At 43.4% G+C, this 19,810-nt stretch overlaps 1 protein-coding gene across 1 annotated transcript; it reads left to right on the forward strand.

Moving 5' to 3' along the window:
- Positions 1-8,122: 8,122 nt before the first annotated feature.
- On the forward strand, positions 8,123-8,593 carry LOC118483966. Its single transcript, XM_035979788.1, has one exon. The coding sequence runs from the start codon at positions 8,123-8,125 to the stop codon at positions 8,591-8,593; it is 471 nt and encodes a 156-aa protein (XP_035835681.1).
- Positions 8,594-19,810: the final 11,217 nt, after the last annotated feature.

A 19,810-nucleotide genomic window follows, 5' to 3' on the forward strand; every position in this document is an offset into this window, starting at 1 on the left:
ATGTAAAATGAAAGTAGCTCAGTGGATAAGCTGTCAGTTCTCAACAGAGTAACCCGGGTTCGATCATTGCTCTTTTTAACTGTTCACTTTTTTTTAATTCAAATACCCATGTTAGGGTTGCTGGTTTCAAAATTCACTAAGCCAGAGATTAGAGGAGCAGAGCATTAATGTTGAAGTATATATAGATGAAGTTCACTATTTTATTTTAATTTTTATTGAGTTCACATTTTCCAATAATTTTGTAGGATATTTAGTTCAATCGTATTCAACAGTAATTTGATTTCAGATGCATATATTGATTTAATTTCATTTTAAATTATACATAATGAGAGATGTGTAGCTTTCTATTTGATTAATGGGACTCCCATCAATTTAAATGGATGCCACATAAATGCAAGTGTTTTGAAACCTGAATAGTAGATTTAGTGATGTTAATTTATTGAAACTTGAATTTAATTTAGTGAATTTAGTGAATTTGTTAAAACCTGAATCGTCGAACCGAACCGACCGGACATCAACCTACCCAGAAATTTTTTAAGTCCGGCTCTATGGAATTTGAGCATTTAAAAATAGTGAACCCATTAGAAAAAATTCCTGGATCCGCCATTGGTCTTCAAAGAGTTTTGCCAACTCGAAACCGGGGATACCTATGAATGGTAACCGGTAACCGGCAGTCACACAGTAACCACCAAACGCCATCACCAAACCACCAATCGCCGCACACCGCTGATTCTCTGCCGCTGAAGAAGGCTGCAACCGACCCGGATAAACTAACGGTAAACAATTATACTATTGTAAATTGCCACTCCCGCCGCATCGCGCGGGTAAGTGACTAGTATATATATATATATATATATATATATATAGGGTGGAGTTATTGTAAAAAAGACCAAAAGTGTGAGAAAGGTAAGAAAGAATCTCAACCATTAGATCTAAATTAATTGAAAAGGGTAAGATTGTAAATGCATTAACAAATTCAAATATGGTAATCCTTGATTTAAGGATTTGGAGAGAGAAAATCCTTGATTTAAGAAATATAACCGTCCATAACATCATTCATTTTAATTTTTTTTTGCATCATTCACAGAATCAGAGCCATGTTCATGACATGGTGTTTTAAAAAAATTCATAGTTCAATTCATAGTGTTTTACGAAAATAATATAACACCATTCAGTACACAAAATAACACCATTCAGTACAAGATATAACACCATTCAGTAAACAAAAAATAATACCATTCAGAAACAAAATAACACCATTCAGAAACAAAATAACACCATTCAGAAACAAAAAAAAAAAAAAACCATCCAGCAAACAAAAAATAACATCATTCAGTAAACAAAATAACACCATTAAGTAAATAATATAACACCATTCAGTACAAGAATATAACACCATTCAGTAAATAAATATAACACCATTCAGAAAAAGAAAATAACACCATTCAGAAACAAAATAACACCATTCAGAAAAGAAAATAACACCATTCAGAAAAGAAAAAAAATCACCATTCATAAAAGAAAAAAACACCATTAATGAAAGAATATAACACCTCTGTATCATCTTCTCCACTTCCGGCGCCGTTCGATGTAGATAGAAAGAGATCGCAGGACCACCACCACTGCAAATTCCGGCACCACCACCGCCGCACCACCAGTGTCGATCCAGCACCACCACCGCCGCTGCCACTCGCACCAGCACCACCGCCGCTGCCACTTGCACCGGCACCACCGCCGCTATCGCTCGCACCACCACCACCGCCATCGCTCGCACCACCACCACCGCCGCTGCCGCTCGCACCACCACCGTCGCCGCTGCCGCTGCCGGGTTTGATCTTCCGATTGGCCGCTGTCGTGTTTCTTCTTCAGATTGATTATGAGAGAGATCAAAATCGTAGATGGAGATCATCTAGAGAGAGAGAGATATTGTAGGGATTTTGATTTACAGTTTCCATTTTTTGAATGGATATAAAGACTTTATTACCCCTAGAATTTTCAATTCAGTCCAAAAAGTAAATCAAATTTTACAATTTGGTCCCTATTAATCTCAACCATGGTGTATATTCTTTCTTACCTTTCTCACACTTTAGGCATTTTTTACAGGATCCTCTACCTATATATATATATATATATATATATATATATATATATATATATATATATATATATATATATATGTATGTATATATAAAGTGTTTTGACGTTAAAAGAAACAGCTCCTCATTGATGTAATACGTCAATTGATCTATCAATTCTTTATCATTAAATTTTGTTAATACCAACATACCTAGCCCTAGTCTGACACAACCACTTGCATGTTTTCATATTTGTGTTCATCCTATCTCGCCCCAGATCATCATTGAAAGAAAGATCCCTTATTTATTACACATGCTAGTCGGTTACAATATAATAATGGACCAATCAACTCAAATTCAGTTTTGCAAACAAATCCTAGTTCACGCTTTAATCCTACACGTACACATCAACTCCACGTACACGTATAACCAGAAATAATAAAAAACGGTAACTGACTAACCGATTGCCAGGCCGAGAGAGCCGATGCTCCAAAGGATAGAGCTTCAACAAAAAGGGTTGCTTGTCGCCGACCCAAGAGGGGAGAAAGGAATGCTAAGGTTTTCTTCTACGTGATTTTTGAGACAACCATACCATCCTTATATGTGTATGAGTTCTAAAACATGTGGGCCGACCCCATATGGGTTTCGTTTTGTTTCGGGCCCAAAGGAGCTGGACCGAGGGAATCAAGTAGTACGAAGGATGTGTTCCAGTGATACGAGGTGCGCGACTCGGTAAAGCGTCGGTAGAGTACGAGACCAAGTTTTCTTCAATAACCGATTCATACAATACAATCGAACAATGTCCAAGCATAGGAGAGTATATAATAGTGTGCGTTGGGCGTAACGATTTCAAGTAAAAGGTCGTGGAGTTAGGTAAAGCTAACCTTGAAACTTCGGGTTGTCACATCTAACAACACTTGGGAATTAAGATACTTGGAGAATCTTTATTTATCTGTTTAATTATTTAATTATTTATTGGAATTTCGAATTAGAGCAGGCTAAGATTAGGCTTGCAATTTTAATGTGTAACTTAGTAATCACGTTATCGCGGTATATAAAGCCTTTGACAGTGTTTAGTTTTTAATTGTATTCGTTCTCTTTTGTTCCGATTTCCTTCACTGCGTTCTGTGGGAATATGATGTAGGCCCAAGTGTAGAAGAGCGGGCTATTTTGTATTTGGAGGCCCAAGACCGCGTAACAAAAAGGGGCCTCACTAAAATGGCTCTAACTTGGGCTACGGGGGTCCGTTTGGGACGTGCGACCAGGCGATTCGAACGTGAGAAAAAGCTCTATGTTGCTGCAAACGCCTATGGCGGTTTGGGTCATCGTCCGGGCCGAAAAAACGCTTAGTTCTATTAGTTTTTTCCATTTTTATGTTTTTTCAAGTATTTTGGGCATTTTGTTTTTGGGTTTGTGTTTGGCCCGTTGTCTTTTTTAGGCCCATTTCGAATTTCTGTCTCTATTTATGTATTGCCCTAGCCATTTGAACAATCAGAATTGAATTTTGAGAAAACAGTTTTTTCACTTCAAATTCCGTGGCCTTTGGGGTTACAATTTGGGGGTTGGGGAAGAACTACACGGGTATTCGCAGAATCAACGTGTAATCTTCATTTTTCCGTTTCACGCGCTACATCAGTTGGTTGATGTTTTCTCGTTATTCGAGGAGTTTGTTGATGTTTTCCCAGATGATTTACCTGCCGGGTTGCCACCCCTACAAGACATCCAACATCACATTGATTTGGAACTGGGTCCCAACTACCCAATAAGCCCCATTACAGGATGAGTCCAAAAGAACATGAGGAATTACGTCGGCAGGTTGAAGACATAATTTCTAAAGGGTATGTTCGGGAAAGCATGAGTCCTTGTGCTGTTCCTGCTCTGTTGACTCCAAAGAAGGATGGGACATGGCGTATGTGTGTTGACAGTCGTGCAATCAACAAGATCACTGTAAGGTACCGATTTCCGATTCCCCGACTTGATGATTTACTTGATCAAATTAGCGGTGCCACTATTTTCACGAAACTAGACTTGAAGAGTGGGTATTACCAGATTCGACTCAGGCCTGGGGATGAGTGGAAAACCGCCTTCAAGACTCGTCAGGGATTGTATGAATGGTTAGTGATGCCTTTTGGCTTGTCCAATGCCCCTAGTACGTTTATGCGGGTCATGAACCAGTTGTTTAGACCCTTTATTGGCAAGTTTGTGGTGGTTTATTTTGATGATGTTCTTATTTATAGCCCTAATTTTGATGAGCATGTGAAGCATGTACGGCAGGTTTTGACCTTGCTCCGAAGGGATAACTTGTATGCAGCCAAAAAGAAGTGTGTCTTTATGGTCCCTAAGGTCCTGTTTTTGGGGTATGTTGTTTCTGGTGACGGAATACAGGTGGATGAGTCAAAGGTAGCGGCTGTTAAGCAGTGGCCAACCCCCACTACAATAACTGAAGTACGTAGCTTCCATGGCCTTGCTTCATTTTATAGACGGTTCATTCGAAATTTCAGTTCCCTTATGGCGCCAGTGACTGACTGCATGAAGGGGAAGACTTTTATATGGACTGAGGAGGCAGAGTCAGCTTTTCAGTTAATCAAAGAAAAGCTTACAACAGCACCAATTCTAATATTGCCAGATTTTTCTCGGGTTTTTGAGTTGCACACAGATGCCTCGCAGGGTGGTATTGGGGCAGTCCTAAGTCAAGGGGGGCGTCCAGTTTCTTATTTCAGTGAGAAGTTGACTGGGTCAAAGTTACGTTATAGCACTTATGATCTTGAATTTTATGCAATGGTCCAGGCTGTGAAACATTGGCGTCATTATTTGTTTCACAAGGAGTTTGTTTTATTTACAGACCATGATTCGTTGAGGCATATCCGCAGTCAAGATAAAGTGTCACATAAGCATGCCCGGTGGATGGCATTCTTGGAAAAGTTTACTTTTGTTGTGAAGCATAAGTCTGGAATTTCGAACCGTGTGGCAGATGCCTTGAGCAGGAGGAGTAGCCTGCTTGTTTCTGTGAGAGTTGTTGTACCCGGGCTAGACAATCTCATGGAACAGCTCACAACAGATCCATATTTTTCTGTCATTTTGCAGGATGTGCAGTTTGGGAAGAGGGCAGATTTTCTTGTGCATGATGGTTTTCTTTTTAAGGAAAATCAATTGTGTATTCCCAATTCCAGCCTCCGACTTCAAATAATTAAAGAACTGCATGGAGAAGGGCATGTGGGGAGAGACCGTACTTTACGACTAGTGCAGTCTTCTTATTTTTGGCCTACTATGCGAAGGGATGTTGATCGATTTGTTAGACGTTGCAGGATCTGTCAAGTTTCAAAAGGCACAGCTACTAATGCAGGGCTTTATATGCCTCTACCCATTCCTCAACAGCCTTGGGTTGATATTAGCATGGATTTTGTGTTGGGTTTACCCCGTACTCAGCGTGGTAATGATTTGATCTTTGTAGTGGTGGACCGGTTTTTGAAAATGGTTCACTTTATTCCTTGCAAGAAGACAACAGATGCAGTTAATGTGGCTCAGTTATTCTTTCGGGATATCTATCGTTTGCATGGTTTGCCATCCTCTATAGTTTCTGATCGGGATACTCGTTTCTTGAGTCACTTTTGGCGCAGTTTATGGAAAATGGAGAACACTCAGCTCAATTTTAGCAGTGCTTACCACCCACAAACTGATGGGCAGACGGAGGTTGTTAATCGATCACTTGGTAATCTTTTGCGATGTCTTGTGGGTGATCATGTGAAGTCTTGGGATCAAAAGCTTTGTCAGGCTGAGTTTGCTCATAATCATGCTGTTAATAGGAGTACTGGGTTTAGTCCGTTTGAGGTGGTCTATTCTGCTAAGCCTCGGGGTCCTCTTGATTTGATGTCACTTCCTACCCCAGGCTCTGTTCCCAAGAAGGTGCAAGATTTTGTGGTTGGGTTACATGATGTTCATAAAGCTGTGCAGGATAACTTGGCCAACGCTAATTCAAAGTACAAGCAAGCTGCAGATCAAAAGCGTAGGCAAGTTGATTTTGAAGAGGGTGATTTTGTTTGGGCCATTTTGACTAAGGACCGCTTTTCTGTGGGGGAGTATAATAAGTTGTCAGCCAAGAAGATTGGGCCAGTAGAGATTGTGCAGAAGATAAATTCTAATGCCTATCGTCTGAAGTTACCAAGCCATATTCGTTGCTCTGATGTGTTCAATGTCAAACATTTGCTGCCTTTTCATGGGGATTCGTCTGATGATGAGGCTGCTGCGGATTCGAGGTCGAATTTTGTCTACCCAGGAGGGAATGATGTAGGCCCAAGTGTAGAAGAGCGGGCTATTTTGTATTTGGAGGCCCAAGACCGCGTAACAAAAGGGGCCTCATTAAAATGGCTCTAACTTGGGCTACGGGGGTCCGTTTGGGACGTGCGACCAGGCGATTCGAACGTGAGAAAAAGCTCTATCTTTCTGCAAACGCCTATGGCGGTTTGGGTCATCGTCCGGGCCGAAAAAACGCTTATTTCTATTAGTTTTTTCCATTTTTATGTTTTTTCAAGTATTTTGGGCATTTTGTTTTTGGGTTTGTGTTTGGCCCGTTGTCTTTTTTAGGCCCATTTCGAATTTCTGTCTCTATTTATGTATTGCCCTAGCCATTTGAACAATCAGAATTGAATTTTGAGAAAACAATTTTTTCACTTCAAATTCCGTGGCCTTTGGGGTTACAATTTGGGGGTTGGGGAAGAACTACACGGGTATTCGCAGAATCAACGTGTAATCTTCATTTTTCCGTTTCACGCGCTACATCAGTTGGTTGATGTTTTCCCGTTATTCGAGGAGTTTGTTGATGTTTTCCCAGATGATTTACCTGCCGGGTTGCCACCCCTACGAGACATCCAACATCACATTGATTTGGAACCGGGGTCCCAACTACCCAATAAGCCCCATTACAGGATGAGTCCAAAAGAACATGAGGAATTACGTCGGCAGGTTGAAGACTTAATTTCTAAAGGGTATGTTCGGGAAAGCATGAGTCCTTGTGCTGTTCCTGCTCTGTTGACTCCAAAGAAGGATAGGACATGGCGTATGTGTGTTGACAGTCGTGCAATCAACAAGATCACTGTAAGGTACCGATTTCCGATTCCCCGACTTGATGATTTACTTGATCAAATTAGCGGTGCCACTATTTTCACGAAACTAGACTTGAAGAGTGGGTATTACCAGATCTGACTCAGGCCTGGGGATCAGTGGAAAACCGCTTTCAAGACTCGTGAGGGATTGTATGAATGGTTAGTGATGCCTTTTGGCTTGTCCAATGCCCCTAGTACGTTTATGCGGGTCATGAACCAGTTGTTTAGACCCTTTATTGGCAAGTTTGTGGTGGTTTATTTTGATGATGTTCTTATTTATAGCCCTAATTTTGATGAGCATGTGAAGCATGTACGGCAGGTTTTGACCTTGCTCCGAAGGGATAACATGTATGCAGCCAAAAAGAAGTGTGTCTTTATGGTCCCTAAGGTCCTGTTTTTGGGGTATGTTGTTTTTGGTGACGGAATACAGGTGGATGAGTCAAAGGTAGCGGCTGTTAAGCAGTGGCCAACCCCCACTACAATAACTGAAGTACGTAGCTTCCATGGTCTTGCTTCATTTTATAGACGGTTCATTCGAAATTTCAGTTCCCTTATGGCGCCAGTGACTGACTGCATGAAGGGGAAGACTTTTATATGGACTGAGGAGGCAGAGTCAGCTTTTCAGTTAATCAAAGAAAAGCTTACAACAGCACCAATTCTAATATTGCCAGATTTTTCTCGGGTTTTTGAGTTGCACACAGATGCCTCGCAGGGTGGTATTGGGGCAGTCCTAAGTCAAGGGGGGCGTCCAGTTTCTTATTTCAGTGAGAAGTTGACTGGGCCAAAGTTACGTTATAGCACTTATGATCTTGAATTTTATGCAGTGGTCCAGGCTGTGAAACATTGGCGTCATTATTTGTTTCACAAGGAGTTTGTTTTATTACAGACCATGATTCGTTGAGGCATATCCGCAGTCAAGATAAAGTGTCACATAAGCATGCCTGGTGGATGGCATTCTTGGAAAAGTTTACTTTTGTTGTGAAGCATATGTCTGGAATTTCGAACCGTGTGGCAGATGCCTTGAGCAGGAGGAGTAGCCTGCTTGTTTCTATGAGAGTTGTTGTACCCGGGCTAGACAATCTCATGGAACAGCTCACAACAGATCCATATTTTTCTGTCATTTTGCAGGATGTGCAGTTTGGGAAGAGGGCAGATTTTCTTGTGCATGATGGTTTTCTTTTTAAGGAAAATCAATTGTGTATTCCCAATTCCAGCCTCCGACTTCAAATAATTAAAGAATTGCATGGAGAAGGGCATGTGGGGAGAGACCGTACTTTACGACTAGTGCAGTCTTCTTATTTTTGGCCTACTATGCGAAGGGATGTTGATCGATTTGTTAGACGTTGCAGGATCTGTCAAGTTTCAAAAGGCACAGCTACTAATGCAGGGCTTTATATGCCTCTACCCATTCCTCAATAGCCTTGGGTTGATATTAGCATGGATTTTGTGTTGGGGTTACCCCGTACTCAGCGTGGTAATGATTCGATCTTTGTAGTGGTGGACCGGTTTTCGAAAATGGTTCACTTTATTCCTTGCAAGAAGACAACAGATGCAGTTAATGTGGCTCAATTATTCTTTCGGGATATCTATCGTTTGCATGGTTTGCCATCCTCTATAGTTTCTGATCGGGATACTCGTTTCTTGAGTCACTTTTGGCGCAATTTATGGAAAATGGTGAACACTCAGCTCAATTTTAGCAGTGCTTACAACCCACAAACTGATGGGCAGACGGAGGTTGTTAATCGATCACATGGTAATCTTTTGCGGTGTCTTGTGGGTGATCATGTGAAGTCTTGGGATCAAAAGCTTTGTCAGGCTGAGTTTGCTCATAATCATGCTGTTAATAGGAGTACTGGGTTTAGTCCGTTTGAGGTGGTCTATTCTGCTAAGCCTCGGGGTCCTCTTGATTTGATGTCACTTCCTACCCCAGGCTCTGTTCCCAAGAAGGTGCAAGATTTTGTGGTTGGGTTACATGATGTTCATAAAGCTGTGCAGGATAACATGGCCAACGCTAATTCAAAGTACAAGCAAGCTGCAGACCAAAAGCGTAGGCAAGTTGATTTTGAAGAGGGTGATTTTGTTTGGGCCATTTTGACTAAGGACCGCTTTTCTGTGGGGGAGTATAATAAGTTGTCAGCCAAGAAGATTGGGCCAGTAGAGATTGTGCAGAAGATAAATTCTAATGCCTATCGTCTGAAGTTACCAAGCCATATTCGTTGCTCTGATGTGTTCAATGTCAAACATTTGCTGCCTTTTCATGGGGATTCGTCTGATGATGAGGCTGCTGCGGATTCGAGGTCGAATTTTGTCTACCCAGGAGGGGATGATGTAGGCCCAAGTGTAGAAGAGCGGGCTATTTTGTATTTGGAGGCCCAAGACCGCGTAACAAAAGGGGCCTCACTAAAATGGCTCTAACTTGGGCTACGGGGGTCCGTTTGGGACGTGCGGCCAGGCGATTCGAACGTGAGAAAAAGCTCTATCTTGCTGCAAACGCCTATGGCGGTTTGGGTCATCGTCCGGGCCAAAAAAACGCTTATTTCTATTAGTTTTTTCCATTTTTATGTTTTTTCAAGTATTTTGGGCATTTTGTTTTTGGGTTTGTGTTTGGCCCGTTGTCTTTTTTAGGCCCATTTCGAATTTCTGTCTCTATTTATGTATTGCCCTAGCCATTTGAACAATCAGAATTGAATTTTGAGAAAACAGTTTTTTCACTTCAAATTCCGTGGCCTTTGGGGTTACAATTTGGGGGTTGGGGAAGAACTACACGGGTATTCGCAGAATCAACGTGTAATCTTCATTTTTCCGTTTCACGCGCTACATCAGTTGGTTGATGTTTTCCCGTTATTCGAGGAGTTTGTTGTTGTTTTCCCAGATGATTTACCTGCCGGGTTGCCACCCCTACGAGACATCCAACATCACATTGATTTGTAACCGGGGTCCCAACTACCCAATAAGCCCCATTACAGGATGAGTCCAAAAGAACATGAGGAATTACGTCGGCAGGTTGAAGACTTAATTTCTAAAGGGTATGTTCGGGAAAGCATGAGTCCTTGTGTTGTTCCTGCTCTGTTGACTCCAAAGAAGGATGGGACATGGCGTATGTGTGTTGACAGTCGTGCAATCAACAAGATCACTGTAAGGTACCGATTTCCGATTCCCCGACTTGATGATTTACTTGATCAAATTAGCGGTGCCACTATTTTCACGAAACTAGACTTGAAGAGTGGGTATTACCAGATCCGACTCAGGCCTGGGGATGAGTGGAAAACCGCCTTCAAGACTCGTGAGGGATTGTATGAATGGTTAGTGATGCCTTTTGGCTTGTCCAATGCCCCTAGTACGTTTATGCGGGTCATGAACCAGTTGTTTAGACCCTTTATTGGCAAGTTTGTGGTGGTTTATTTTGATGATGTTCTTATTTATAGCCCTAATTTTGATGAGCATGTGAAGCATGTACGGCAGGTTTTGACCTTGCTCCGAAGGTATAACTTGTATGCAGCCAAAAAGAAGTGTGTCTTTATGGTCCCTAAGGTCCTGTTTTTGGGGTATGTTGTTTCTGGTGACGGAATACAGGGGGATGAGTCAAAGGTAGCGGCTGTTAAGCAGTGGCCAACCCCCACTACAATAACTGAAGTACGTAGCTTCCATGGTCTTGCTTCATTTTATAGACGGTTCCTTCGAAATTTCAGTTCCCTTATGGCGCCAGTGACTGACTGCATGAAGGGGAAGACTTTTATATGGACTGAGGAGGCAGAGTCGGCTTTTCAGTTAATCAAAGAAAAGCTTACAACAGCACCAATTCTAATATTGCTAGATTTTTCTCGGGTTTTTGAGTTGCACACAGATGATTCGCAGGGTGGTATTGGGGCAGTCCTATGTCAAGGGGGGCGTCCAGTTTCTTATTTCAGTGAGAAGTTGACTGGGCCAAAGTTACGTTATAGCACTTATGATCTTGAATTTTATGCAGTGGTCCAGGCTGTGAAACATTGGCGTCATTATTTGTTTCACAAGGAGTTTGTTTTATTTACAGACCATGATTCGTTGAGGCATATCCGCAGTCAAGATAAAGTGTCACATAAGCATGCCCGGTGGATGGCATTCTTGGAAAAGTTTACTTTTGTTGTGAAGCATAAGTCTGGAATTTCGAACCGTGTGGCAGATGCCTTGAGCAGGAGGAGTAGCCTGCTTGTTTCTATGAGAGTTGTTGTACCCGGGCTAGACAATCTCATGGAACAGCTCACAACAGATCCATATTTTTCTGTCATTTTGCAGGATGTGCAGTTTGGGAAGAGGGCAGATTTTCTTGTGCATGATGGTTTTCTTTTTAAGGAAAATCAATTGTGTATTCCCAATTCCAGCCTCCGACTTCAAATAATTAAAGAACTGCATGGAGAAGGGCATGTGGGGAGAGACCGTACTTTACGACTAGTGCAGTCTTCTTATTTTTGGCCTACTATGCGAAGGGATGTTGATCGATTTGTTAGACGTTGCAGGATCTGTCAAGTTTCAAAAGGCACAGCTACTAATGCAGGGCTTTATATGCCTCTACCCATTCCTCAACAGCCTTGGGTTGATATTAGCATGGATTTTGTGTTGGGGTTACCCCGTACTCAGCGTGGTAATGATTCGATCTTTGTAGTGGTGGACCGGTTTTCGAAAATGGTTCACTTTATTCCTTGCAAGAAGACAACAGATGCAGTTAATGTGGCTCAGTTATTCTTTCGGGATATCGATCGTTTGCATGGTTTGCCATCCTCTATAGTTTCTGATCGGGATACTCGTTTCTTGAGTCACTTTTGGCGCAGTTTATGGAAAATGGTGAACACTCAGCTCAATTTTAGCAGTGCTTACCACCCACAAACTGATGGGCAGACGGAGGTTGTTAATCGATCACTTGGTAATCTTTTGCGGTGTCTTGTGGGTGATCATGTGAAGTCTTGGGATCAAAAGCTTTGTCAGGCTGAGTTTGCTCATAATCATGCTGTTAATAGGAGTACTGGGTTTAGTCCGTTTGAGGTGGTCTATTCTGCTAAGCCTCGGGGTCCTCTTGATTTGATGTCACTTCCTACCCCAGGCTCTGTTCCCAAGAAGGTGCAAGATTTTGTGGTTGGGTTACATGATGTTCATAAAGCTGTGCAGGATAACTTTGCCAACGCTAATTCAAAGTACAAGCAAGCTGCAGACCAAAAGCGTAGGCAAGTTGATTTTGAAGAGGGTGATTTTGTTTGGGCCATTTTGACTAAGGACCGCTTTTCTGTGGGGGAGTATAATAAGTTGTCAGCCAAGAAGATTGGGCCAGTAGAGATTGTGCAGAAGATAAATTCTAATGCCTATCGTCTGAAGTTACCAAGCCATATTCGTTGCTCTGATGTGTTCAATGTCAAACATTTGCTGCCTTTTCATGGGGATTCGTCTGATGATGAGGCTGCTGCGGATTCGAGGTTGAATTTTGTCTACCCAGGAGGGAATGATGTAGGCCCAAGTGTAGAAGAGCGGGCTATTTTGTATTTGGAGGCCCAAGACCGCGTAACAAAAGGGGCCTCACTAAAATGGCTCTAACTTGGGCTACGGGGGTCCGTTTGGGACGTGCGACCAGGCGACTCGAACGTGAGAAAAAGCTCTATCTTGCTGCAAATGCCTACGGCGGTTTGGGTCATCTTCCGGGCCGAAAAAACGCTTATTTCTATTAGTTTTTTCCATTTTTATGTTTTTTCAAGTATTTTGGGCATTTTGTTTTTGGGTTTGTGTTTGGCCCGTTGTCTTTTTTAGGCCCATTTCGAATTTCTGTCTCTATTTATGTATTGCCCTAGCCATTTGAACAATCAGAATTGAATTTTGAGAAAACAGTTTTTTCACTTCAAATTCCGTGGCCTTTGGGGTTACAATTTGGGGGTTGGGGAAGAACTACACGGGTATTCGCAGAATCAACGTGTAATCTTCATTTTTCCGTTTCACGCGCTACATCAGTTGGTATCAGAGCCGAATTCCTGGCTCAAAATGCCTCCGAGGAGAAACAACAACAGGCCTCTCGATGAAGTGTATGAACGAGAGTTGGAGCAGCGACTTATGGCGAGAGTGGATGAGCGGTTGGATCAAGTGGTCGATCAGTTGACTGACCGGATGGCCGACTTGATCAATCGTAGGAGGCAGAGACCCAATGACGGGTATGGTTCTGAACTTAGTAACCCATTTGGTGATGATTCGACTTCCGAAGATGAACGGGAGGGGCAACCAAGGGGTGAACGTGGAGGGCGTAATAGGCGTTGGGATTCTGGGATAAGAGTTGATATTCCGTAATTTGATGGGTCTAGTTTGAATCCGGAGGGGTTCATCGATTGGTTGGCTACCGTAGAGGAGGTGTTCGAGTACAAGGAGGTGCCTGAAAACAAGCGGGTGGCCTTGATCGCTACCAGGTTACGTGGTAGGGCCTCTGCGTGGTGGCAACAATTGAAATTAACACGGAATAGACTCGGGAAGTTAAGGATCGTGACGTGGGCCAAGATGAAAAAGTGCTTGCGGTCCAATTTTTTGCCTCATAATTTTCAAAGGTTGATGTACCAGCGTCTGCAGAATTTGAAACAGGGGGCTAAATCTGTTGATGATTATACAACGGAGTTTTATCAATTGATCGCGAGGAATGATATTCAAGAACCGGAGGAACAACTTGTTTCTCGGTATATTGGGGGTCTTAGGGTTCAAATTATGGAGTCCGTGAACCTTTTTGATCCGTTAACCATTCCAGAGGCACACCAACGGGCGTTGGCGTTTGAGAAACAAAACCGTCGGGTGGGCGGTTCATTTACCCCTGCTGGGGGAAACGTTGGGTCAGGCAGTGGGGCACCTCGTGGCGGGCCTAGTCAGCAGAAGCCCGGGGGTAGCAATACCGGGCCTACTTCTAAGGGGGCTAGTAGTAGTGGTCCGAGATGTTTCAATTGTGGTGAGACAGGCCATCGTCAAGCTGAGTGTAAGAAGGCCGGTAAAAGACACTTGTTTGCTGAGTCTGAGGATGAACAATATGAGGAATATGAAAATAACCCCGTGTTTGATGAAGAAACTGAGTACGAAGAAGAGGTTGTGACCGGTGATGTTGGGGTGAACTTGGTGGTCAGGCGCTCTTGCTACACACCAAAGGCAGATGGGGATGACTGGCTGAAACACAACATCTTCCATTCAACATGTACCATTTTGGGGAAGGTTTGCACGTTTGTCATTGATTCGGGGAGTTGTGACAATCTGATTTCTGAAGAGGCAGTTCAAAAGTTGGCCTTGAAGACAGAGAGTCACCCGAAACCGTACAAGCTTCAATGGCTTAAAAAGGGAGGTGAAGTGACGGTATCCAAAAGGGCACTTGTTTCAGTTTCCATTGGGTCCACGTACAAGGATGATGTCGTGTGTGATGTGGTCCCTATGGACGTGTGTCACTTATTGTTGGGCAGACCTTGGGAGTACGAGCGTAATATAGAACATAACGGGCGGTCCAATACTTATAGTTTTCTGTTTGGTGGTGTGAAGATCACTCTTGTTCCTAGCAAGCCTAAGTAGTTAGCAACGAAACAGTCGGGTACTCTGTTGACCACTAGTCAGTTTCAAGATGAGTTGGAGGAAGCAGACAATGTTTTTATTTTGATTGGGAAGCCTGTGGCCGAGGAAGTCGACATTCCTGAATGTATGGTCCCGTTATTCGAGGAGTTTGTTGATGTTTTCCCAGATGATTTACCTGCCGGGTTGCCACCCCTACGAGACATCCAACATCACATTGATTTGGAACCGGGGTCCCAACTACCCAATAAGCCCCATTACAGGATGAGTCCAAAAGAACATGAGGAATTACGTCGGCAGGTTGAAGACTTAATTTCTAAAGGGTATGTTCGGGAAAGCATGAGTCCTTGTGCTGTTCCTGCTCTGTTGACTCCAAAGAAGGATGGGACATGACGTATGTGTGTTGACAGTCGTGCAATCAACAAGATCACTGTAAGGTACCGATTTCCGATTCCCCGACTTGATGATTTACTTGATCAAATTAGCGGTGCCACTATTTTCACAAAACTAGACTTGAAGAGTGGGTATTACCAGATCCGACTCAGGCCTGGGGATGAGTGGAAAACCGCCTTCAAGACTCGTGAGGGATTGTATGAATGGTTAGTGATGCCTTTTGGCTTGTCCAATGCCCCTAGTACGTTTATGCGGGTCATGAACCAGTTGTTTAGACCCTTTATTGGCAAGTTTGTGGTGGTTTATTTTGATGATGTTCTTATTTATAGCCCTAATTTTGATGAGCATGTGAAGCATGTACGGCAGGTTTTGACCTTGCTCCGAAGGGATAACTTGTATGCAGCCAAAAAGAAGTGTGTCTTTATGGTCCCTAAGGTCCTATTTTTGGGGTATGTTGTTTCTGGTGATGGAATACAGGTGGATGAGTCAAAGGTAGCGGCTGTTAAGCAGTGGCCAACCCCCACTACAATAACTGAAGTACGTAGCTTCCATGGTCTTGCTTCATTTTATAGACGGTTCATTCGAAATTTCAGTTCCCTTATGGCGCCAGTGACTGACTGCATGAAGGGGAAGACTTTTATATGGACTGAGGAGGCAGAGTCAGCTTTTCAGTTAATCAAAGAAAAGCTTACAACAGCACCAATTCTAATATTGTCAGATTTTTCTCGGGTTTTTGAGTTGCACACAGATGCCTCGCAGGGTGGTATTGGGGCAGTCCTAAGTCAAGGGGGGCGTCCAGTTTCTTATTTTAGTGAGAAGTTGACTGGGCCAAAGTTACGTTATAGCACTTATGATCTTGAATTTTATGCAGTGGTCCAGGCTGTGAAACATTGGCGTCATTATTTGTTTCACAAGGAGTTTGTTTTATTTACAGACCATGATTCGTTGAGGCATATCCGCAGTCAAGATAAAGTGTCACATAAGCATGCCCGGTGGATGGCATTCTTGGAAAAGTTTACTTTTGTTGTGAAGCATAAGTCTGGAATTTCGAACCGTGTGGCAGATGCCTTGAGCAGGAGGAGTAGCCTGCTTGTTTCTATGAGAGTTGTTGTACCCGGGCTAGACAATCTCATGGAACAGCTCACAACAGATCCATATTTTTCTGTCATTTTGCAGGATGTGCAGTTTGGGAAGAGGGCAGATTTTCTTGTGCATGATGGTTTTCTTTTTAAGGAAAATCAATTGTGTATTCCCAATTCCAGCCTCCGACTTCAAATAATTAAAGAACAGCATGGAAAAGGGCATGTGGGGAGAGACCGTACTTTACGACTAGTGCAGTCTTCTTATTTTTGGCCTACTATGCGAAGGGATGTTGATCGATTTGTTAGACGTTGCAGGATCTGTCAAGTTTCAAAAGGCACAGCTACTAATGCAGGGCTTTATATGCCTCTACCCATTCCTCAACAGCCTTGGGTTGATATTAGCATGGATTTTGTGTTGGGGTTACCCCGTACTCAGCGTGGTAATGATTCGATCTTTGTAGTGGTGGACCGGTTTGCGAAAATGGTTCACTTTATTTCTTGCAAGAAGACAACATATGCAGTTAATGTGGCTCAGTTATTCTTTCGGGGATATCTATCGTTTGCATGGTTTGCCATCCTCTATAGTTTCTGATCGGGATACTCGTTTCTTGAGTCACTTTTGGCGCAGTTTATGGAAAATGGTGAACACTCAGCTCAATTTTAGCAGTGCTTACCACCCACAAACTGATTGGCAAACGGAGGTTGTTAATCGATCACTTGGTAATCTTTTGCGGTGTCTTGCGGGTGATCATGTGAAGTCTTGGGATCAAAAGCTTTGTCAGGCTGAGTTTGCTCATAATCATGCTGTTAATAGGAGTACTGGGTTTAGTCCGTTTGAGGTGGTCTATTCTGCTAAGCCTCGGGGTCCTCTTGATTTGATGTCACTTCCTACCCCAGGCTCTGTTCCCAAGAAGGTGCAAGATTTTGTGGTTGGGTTACATGATGTTCATAAAGCTGTGCAGGATAACTTGGCCAACGCTAATTCAAAGTACAAGCAAGCTGCAGACCAAAAGCGTAGGCAAGTTGATTTTGAAGAGGGTGATTTTGTTTGGGCCATTTTGACTAAGGACCGCTTTTCTGTGGGGGAGTATAATAAGTTGTCAGCCAAGAAGATTGGGCCAGTAGAGATTGTGCAGAAGATAAATTCTAATGCCTATCGTCTGAAGTTACCAAGCCATATTCGTTGCTCTGATGTGTTCAATGTCAAACATTTGCTGCCTTTTCATGGGGATTCGTCTGATGATGAGGCTGCTGCGGATTCGAGGTCGAATTTTGTCTACCCAGGAGGGAATGATGTAGGCCCAAGTGTAGAAGAGCGGGCTATTTTGTATTTGGAGGCCCAAGACCGCGTAACAAAAGGGGCCTCACTAAAATGGCTCTAACTTGGGCTACGGGGTCCGTTTGGGACGTGCGACCAGGCGATTCGAACGTGAGAAAAAGCTCTATCTTGCTGCAAACGCCTATGGCGGTTTGGGTCATCGTCTGGGCCGAAAAAACGCTTATTTCTATTAGTTTTTTCCATTTTTATGTTTTTTCAAGTATTTTGGGCATTTTGTTTTTGGGTTTGTTTTTGGCCCGTTGTCTTTTTTAGGCCCATTTCGAATTTCTGTCTCTATTTATGTATTGCCCTAGCCATTTGAACAATCAGAATTGAATTTTGAGAAAACAGTTTTTTCACTTCAAATTCCGTGGCCTTTGGGGTTACAATTTGGGGGTTGGGGAAGAACTACACGGGTATTCGCAGAATCAACGTGTAATCTTCATTTTTCCGTTTCACGCGCTACATCAGTTGGTATCAGAGCCGAATTCCTGGCTCAAAATGCCTCCGAGGAGAAACAACAACAGGCCTCTCGATGAAGTGTATGAAAGAGAGTTGGAGCAGCGACTTATGGCGAGAATGGATGAGCGGTTGGATCAAGTGGTCGATCTGTTGACTGACCGGATGGCCTACTTGATCAATCGTAGGAGGCAGAGACCCAATGACGGGTATGGTTCTAAACTTAGTAACCCATTTGGTGATGATTCGACTTCCGAAGATGAACGGGAGGGGCAACCAAGGGGTGAACGTGGAGGGGGTAACAGGCATTGGGATTCTGGGATAAGAGTTGATATTCCGTAATTTGATGGGTCTAGTTTGAATCCGGAGGGGTTCATCGATTGGTTGGCTACCGTAGAGGAGGTGTTCGAGTACAAGGAGGTGCCTGAAAACAAGCGGGTGGCCTTGATCGCTACCAGGTTACGTGGTAGGGCCTCTGCGTGGTGGCAACAATTGAAATTAACACAGAATATACTCGGGAAGTCAAGGATCGTGACGTGGGCCAAGATGAAAAAGTGCTTGCGGTCCAATTTTTTGCCTCATAATTTTCAAAGGTTGATGTACCAGCGTCTGCAGAATTTGAAACAGGGGGCTCAATCTGTTGATGATTATACAACGGAGTTTTATCAATTGATCGCGAGGAATGATATTCAAGAACCGGAGGAACAACTTGTTTCTCCGTATATTGGGGGTCTTAGGGTTCAAATTATGGAGTCCGTGAACCTTTTTGATCCGTTAACCATTCCAGAGGCACACCAACGGGCGTTGGCGTTTGAGAAACAAAACCGTCGGGTGGGCGGTTCATTTACCCCTGCTGGGGGAAACGTTGGGTCAGGCAGTGGGGCACCTTGTGGCGGGCCAAGTCAGCAGAAGCCGGGGGGTAGCAATACCGGGCCTACTTCTAAGGGGGCTAGTAGTAGTGGTCCGAGATGTTTCAATTGTGGTGAGACAGGCCATCGTCAAGCTGAGTGTAAGAAGGCCGGTAAAAGACACTTGTTTGCTGAGTCTGAGGATGAACAGTATGAGGAATATGAAAATAACCCCGTGTTTGATGAAGAAACTGAGTACGAAGAAGAGGTTGTGACCGGTGATGTTGGGGTGAACTTGGTGGTCAGGCGCTCTTGCTACACACCAAAGGCAGATGGGGATGACTGGCTGAAACACAACATCTTCCATTCAACATGTACCATTTTGGGGAAGGTTTGCACGTTTGTCATTGATTCGGGGAGTTGTGACAATCTGATTTCTGAAGAGGCAGTTCAAAAGTTGGCCTTGAAGACAGAGAGTCACCCGAAACCGTACAAGCTTCAATGGCTTAAAAAGGGAGGTGAAGTGACGGTATCCAAAAGGGCACTTGTTTCAGTTTCCATTGGGTCCACGTACAAGGATGATATCGTGTGTGATGTGGTCCCTATGGACGCGTGTCACTTATTGTTGGGCAGACCTTGGGAGTACGAGCGTAATATAGAACATAACGGGCGGTCCAATACTTATAGTTTTCTGTTTGGTGGTGTGAAGATCACTCTTGTTCCTAGCAAGCCTAAGCAGTTAGCCACGAAACAGTCGGGTACTCTGTTGACCATTAGTCAGTTTCAAGATGAGTTGGAGGAAGCAGACAATGTTTTTATTTTGATTGGGAAGCCTGTGGCCGAGGAAGTCGACATTCCTGAATGTATGGTCCCGTTATTCGAGGAGTTTGTTGATGTTTTCCCAGATGATTTACCTGCCGGGTTGCCACCCCTACGAGACATCCAACATCACATTGATTTGGAACCGGGGTCCCAACTACCCAATAAGCCCCATTAC

The sequence above is a fragment of the Helianthus annuus genome, chromosome 11 (genome assembly GCF_002127325.2).
Source record: "Helianthus annuus cultivar XRQ/B chromosome 11, HanXRQr2.0-SUNRISE, whole genome shotgun sequence".
Classification (NCBI taxonomy): Eukaryota; Viridiplantae; Streptophyta; class Magnoliopsida; order Asterales; family Asteraceae; genus Helianthus; species Helianthus annuus.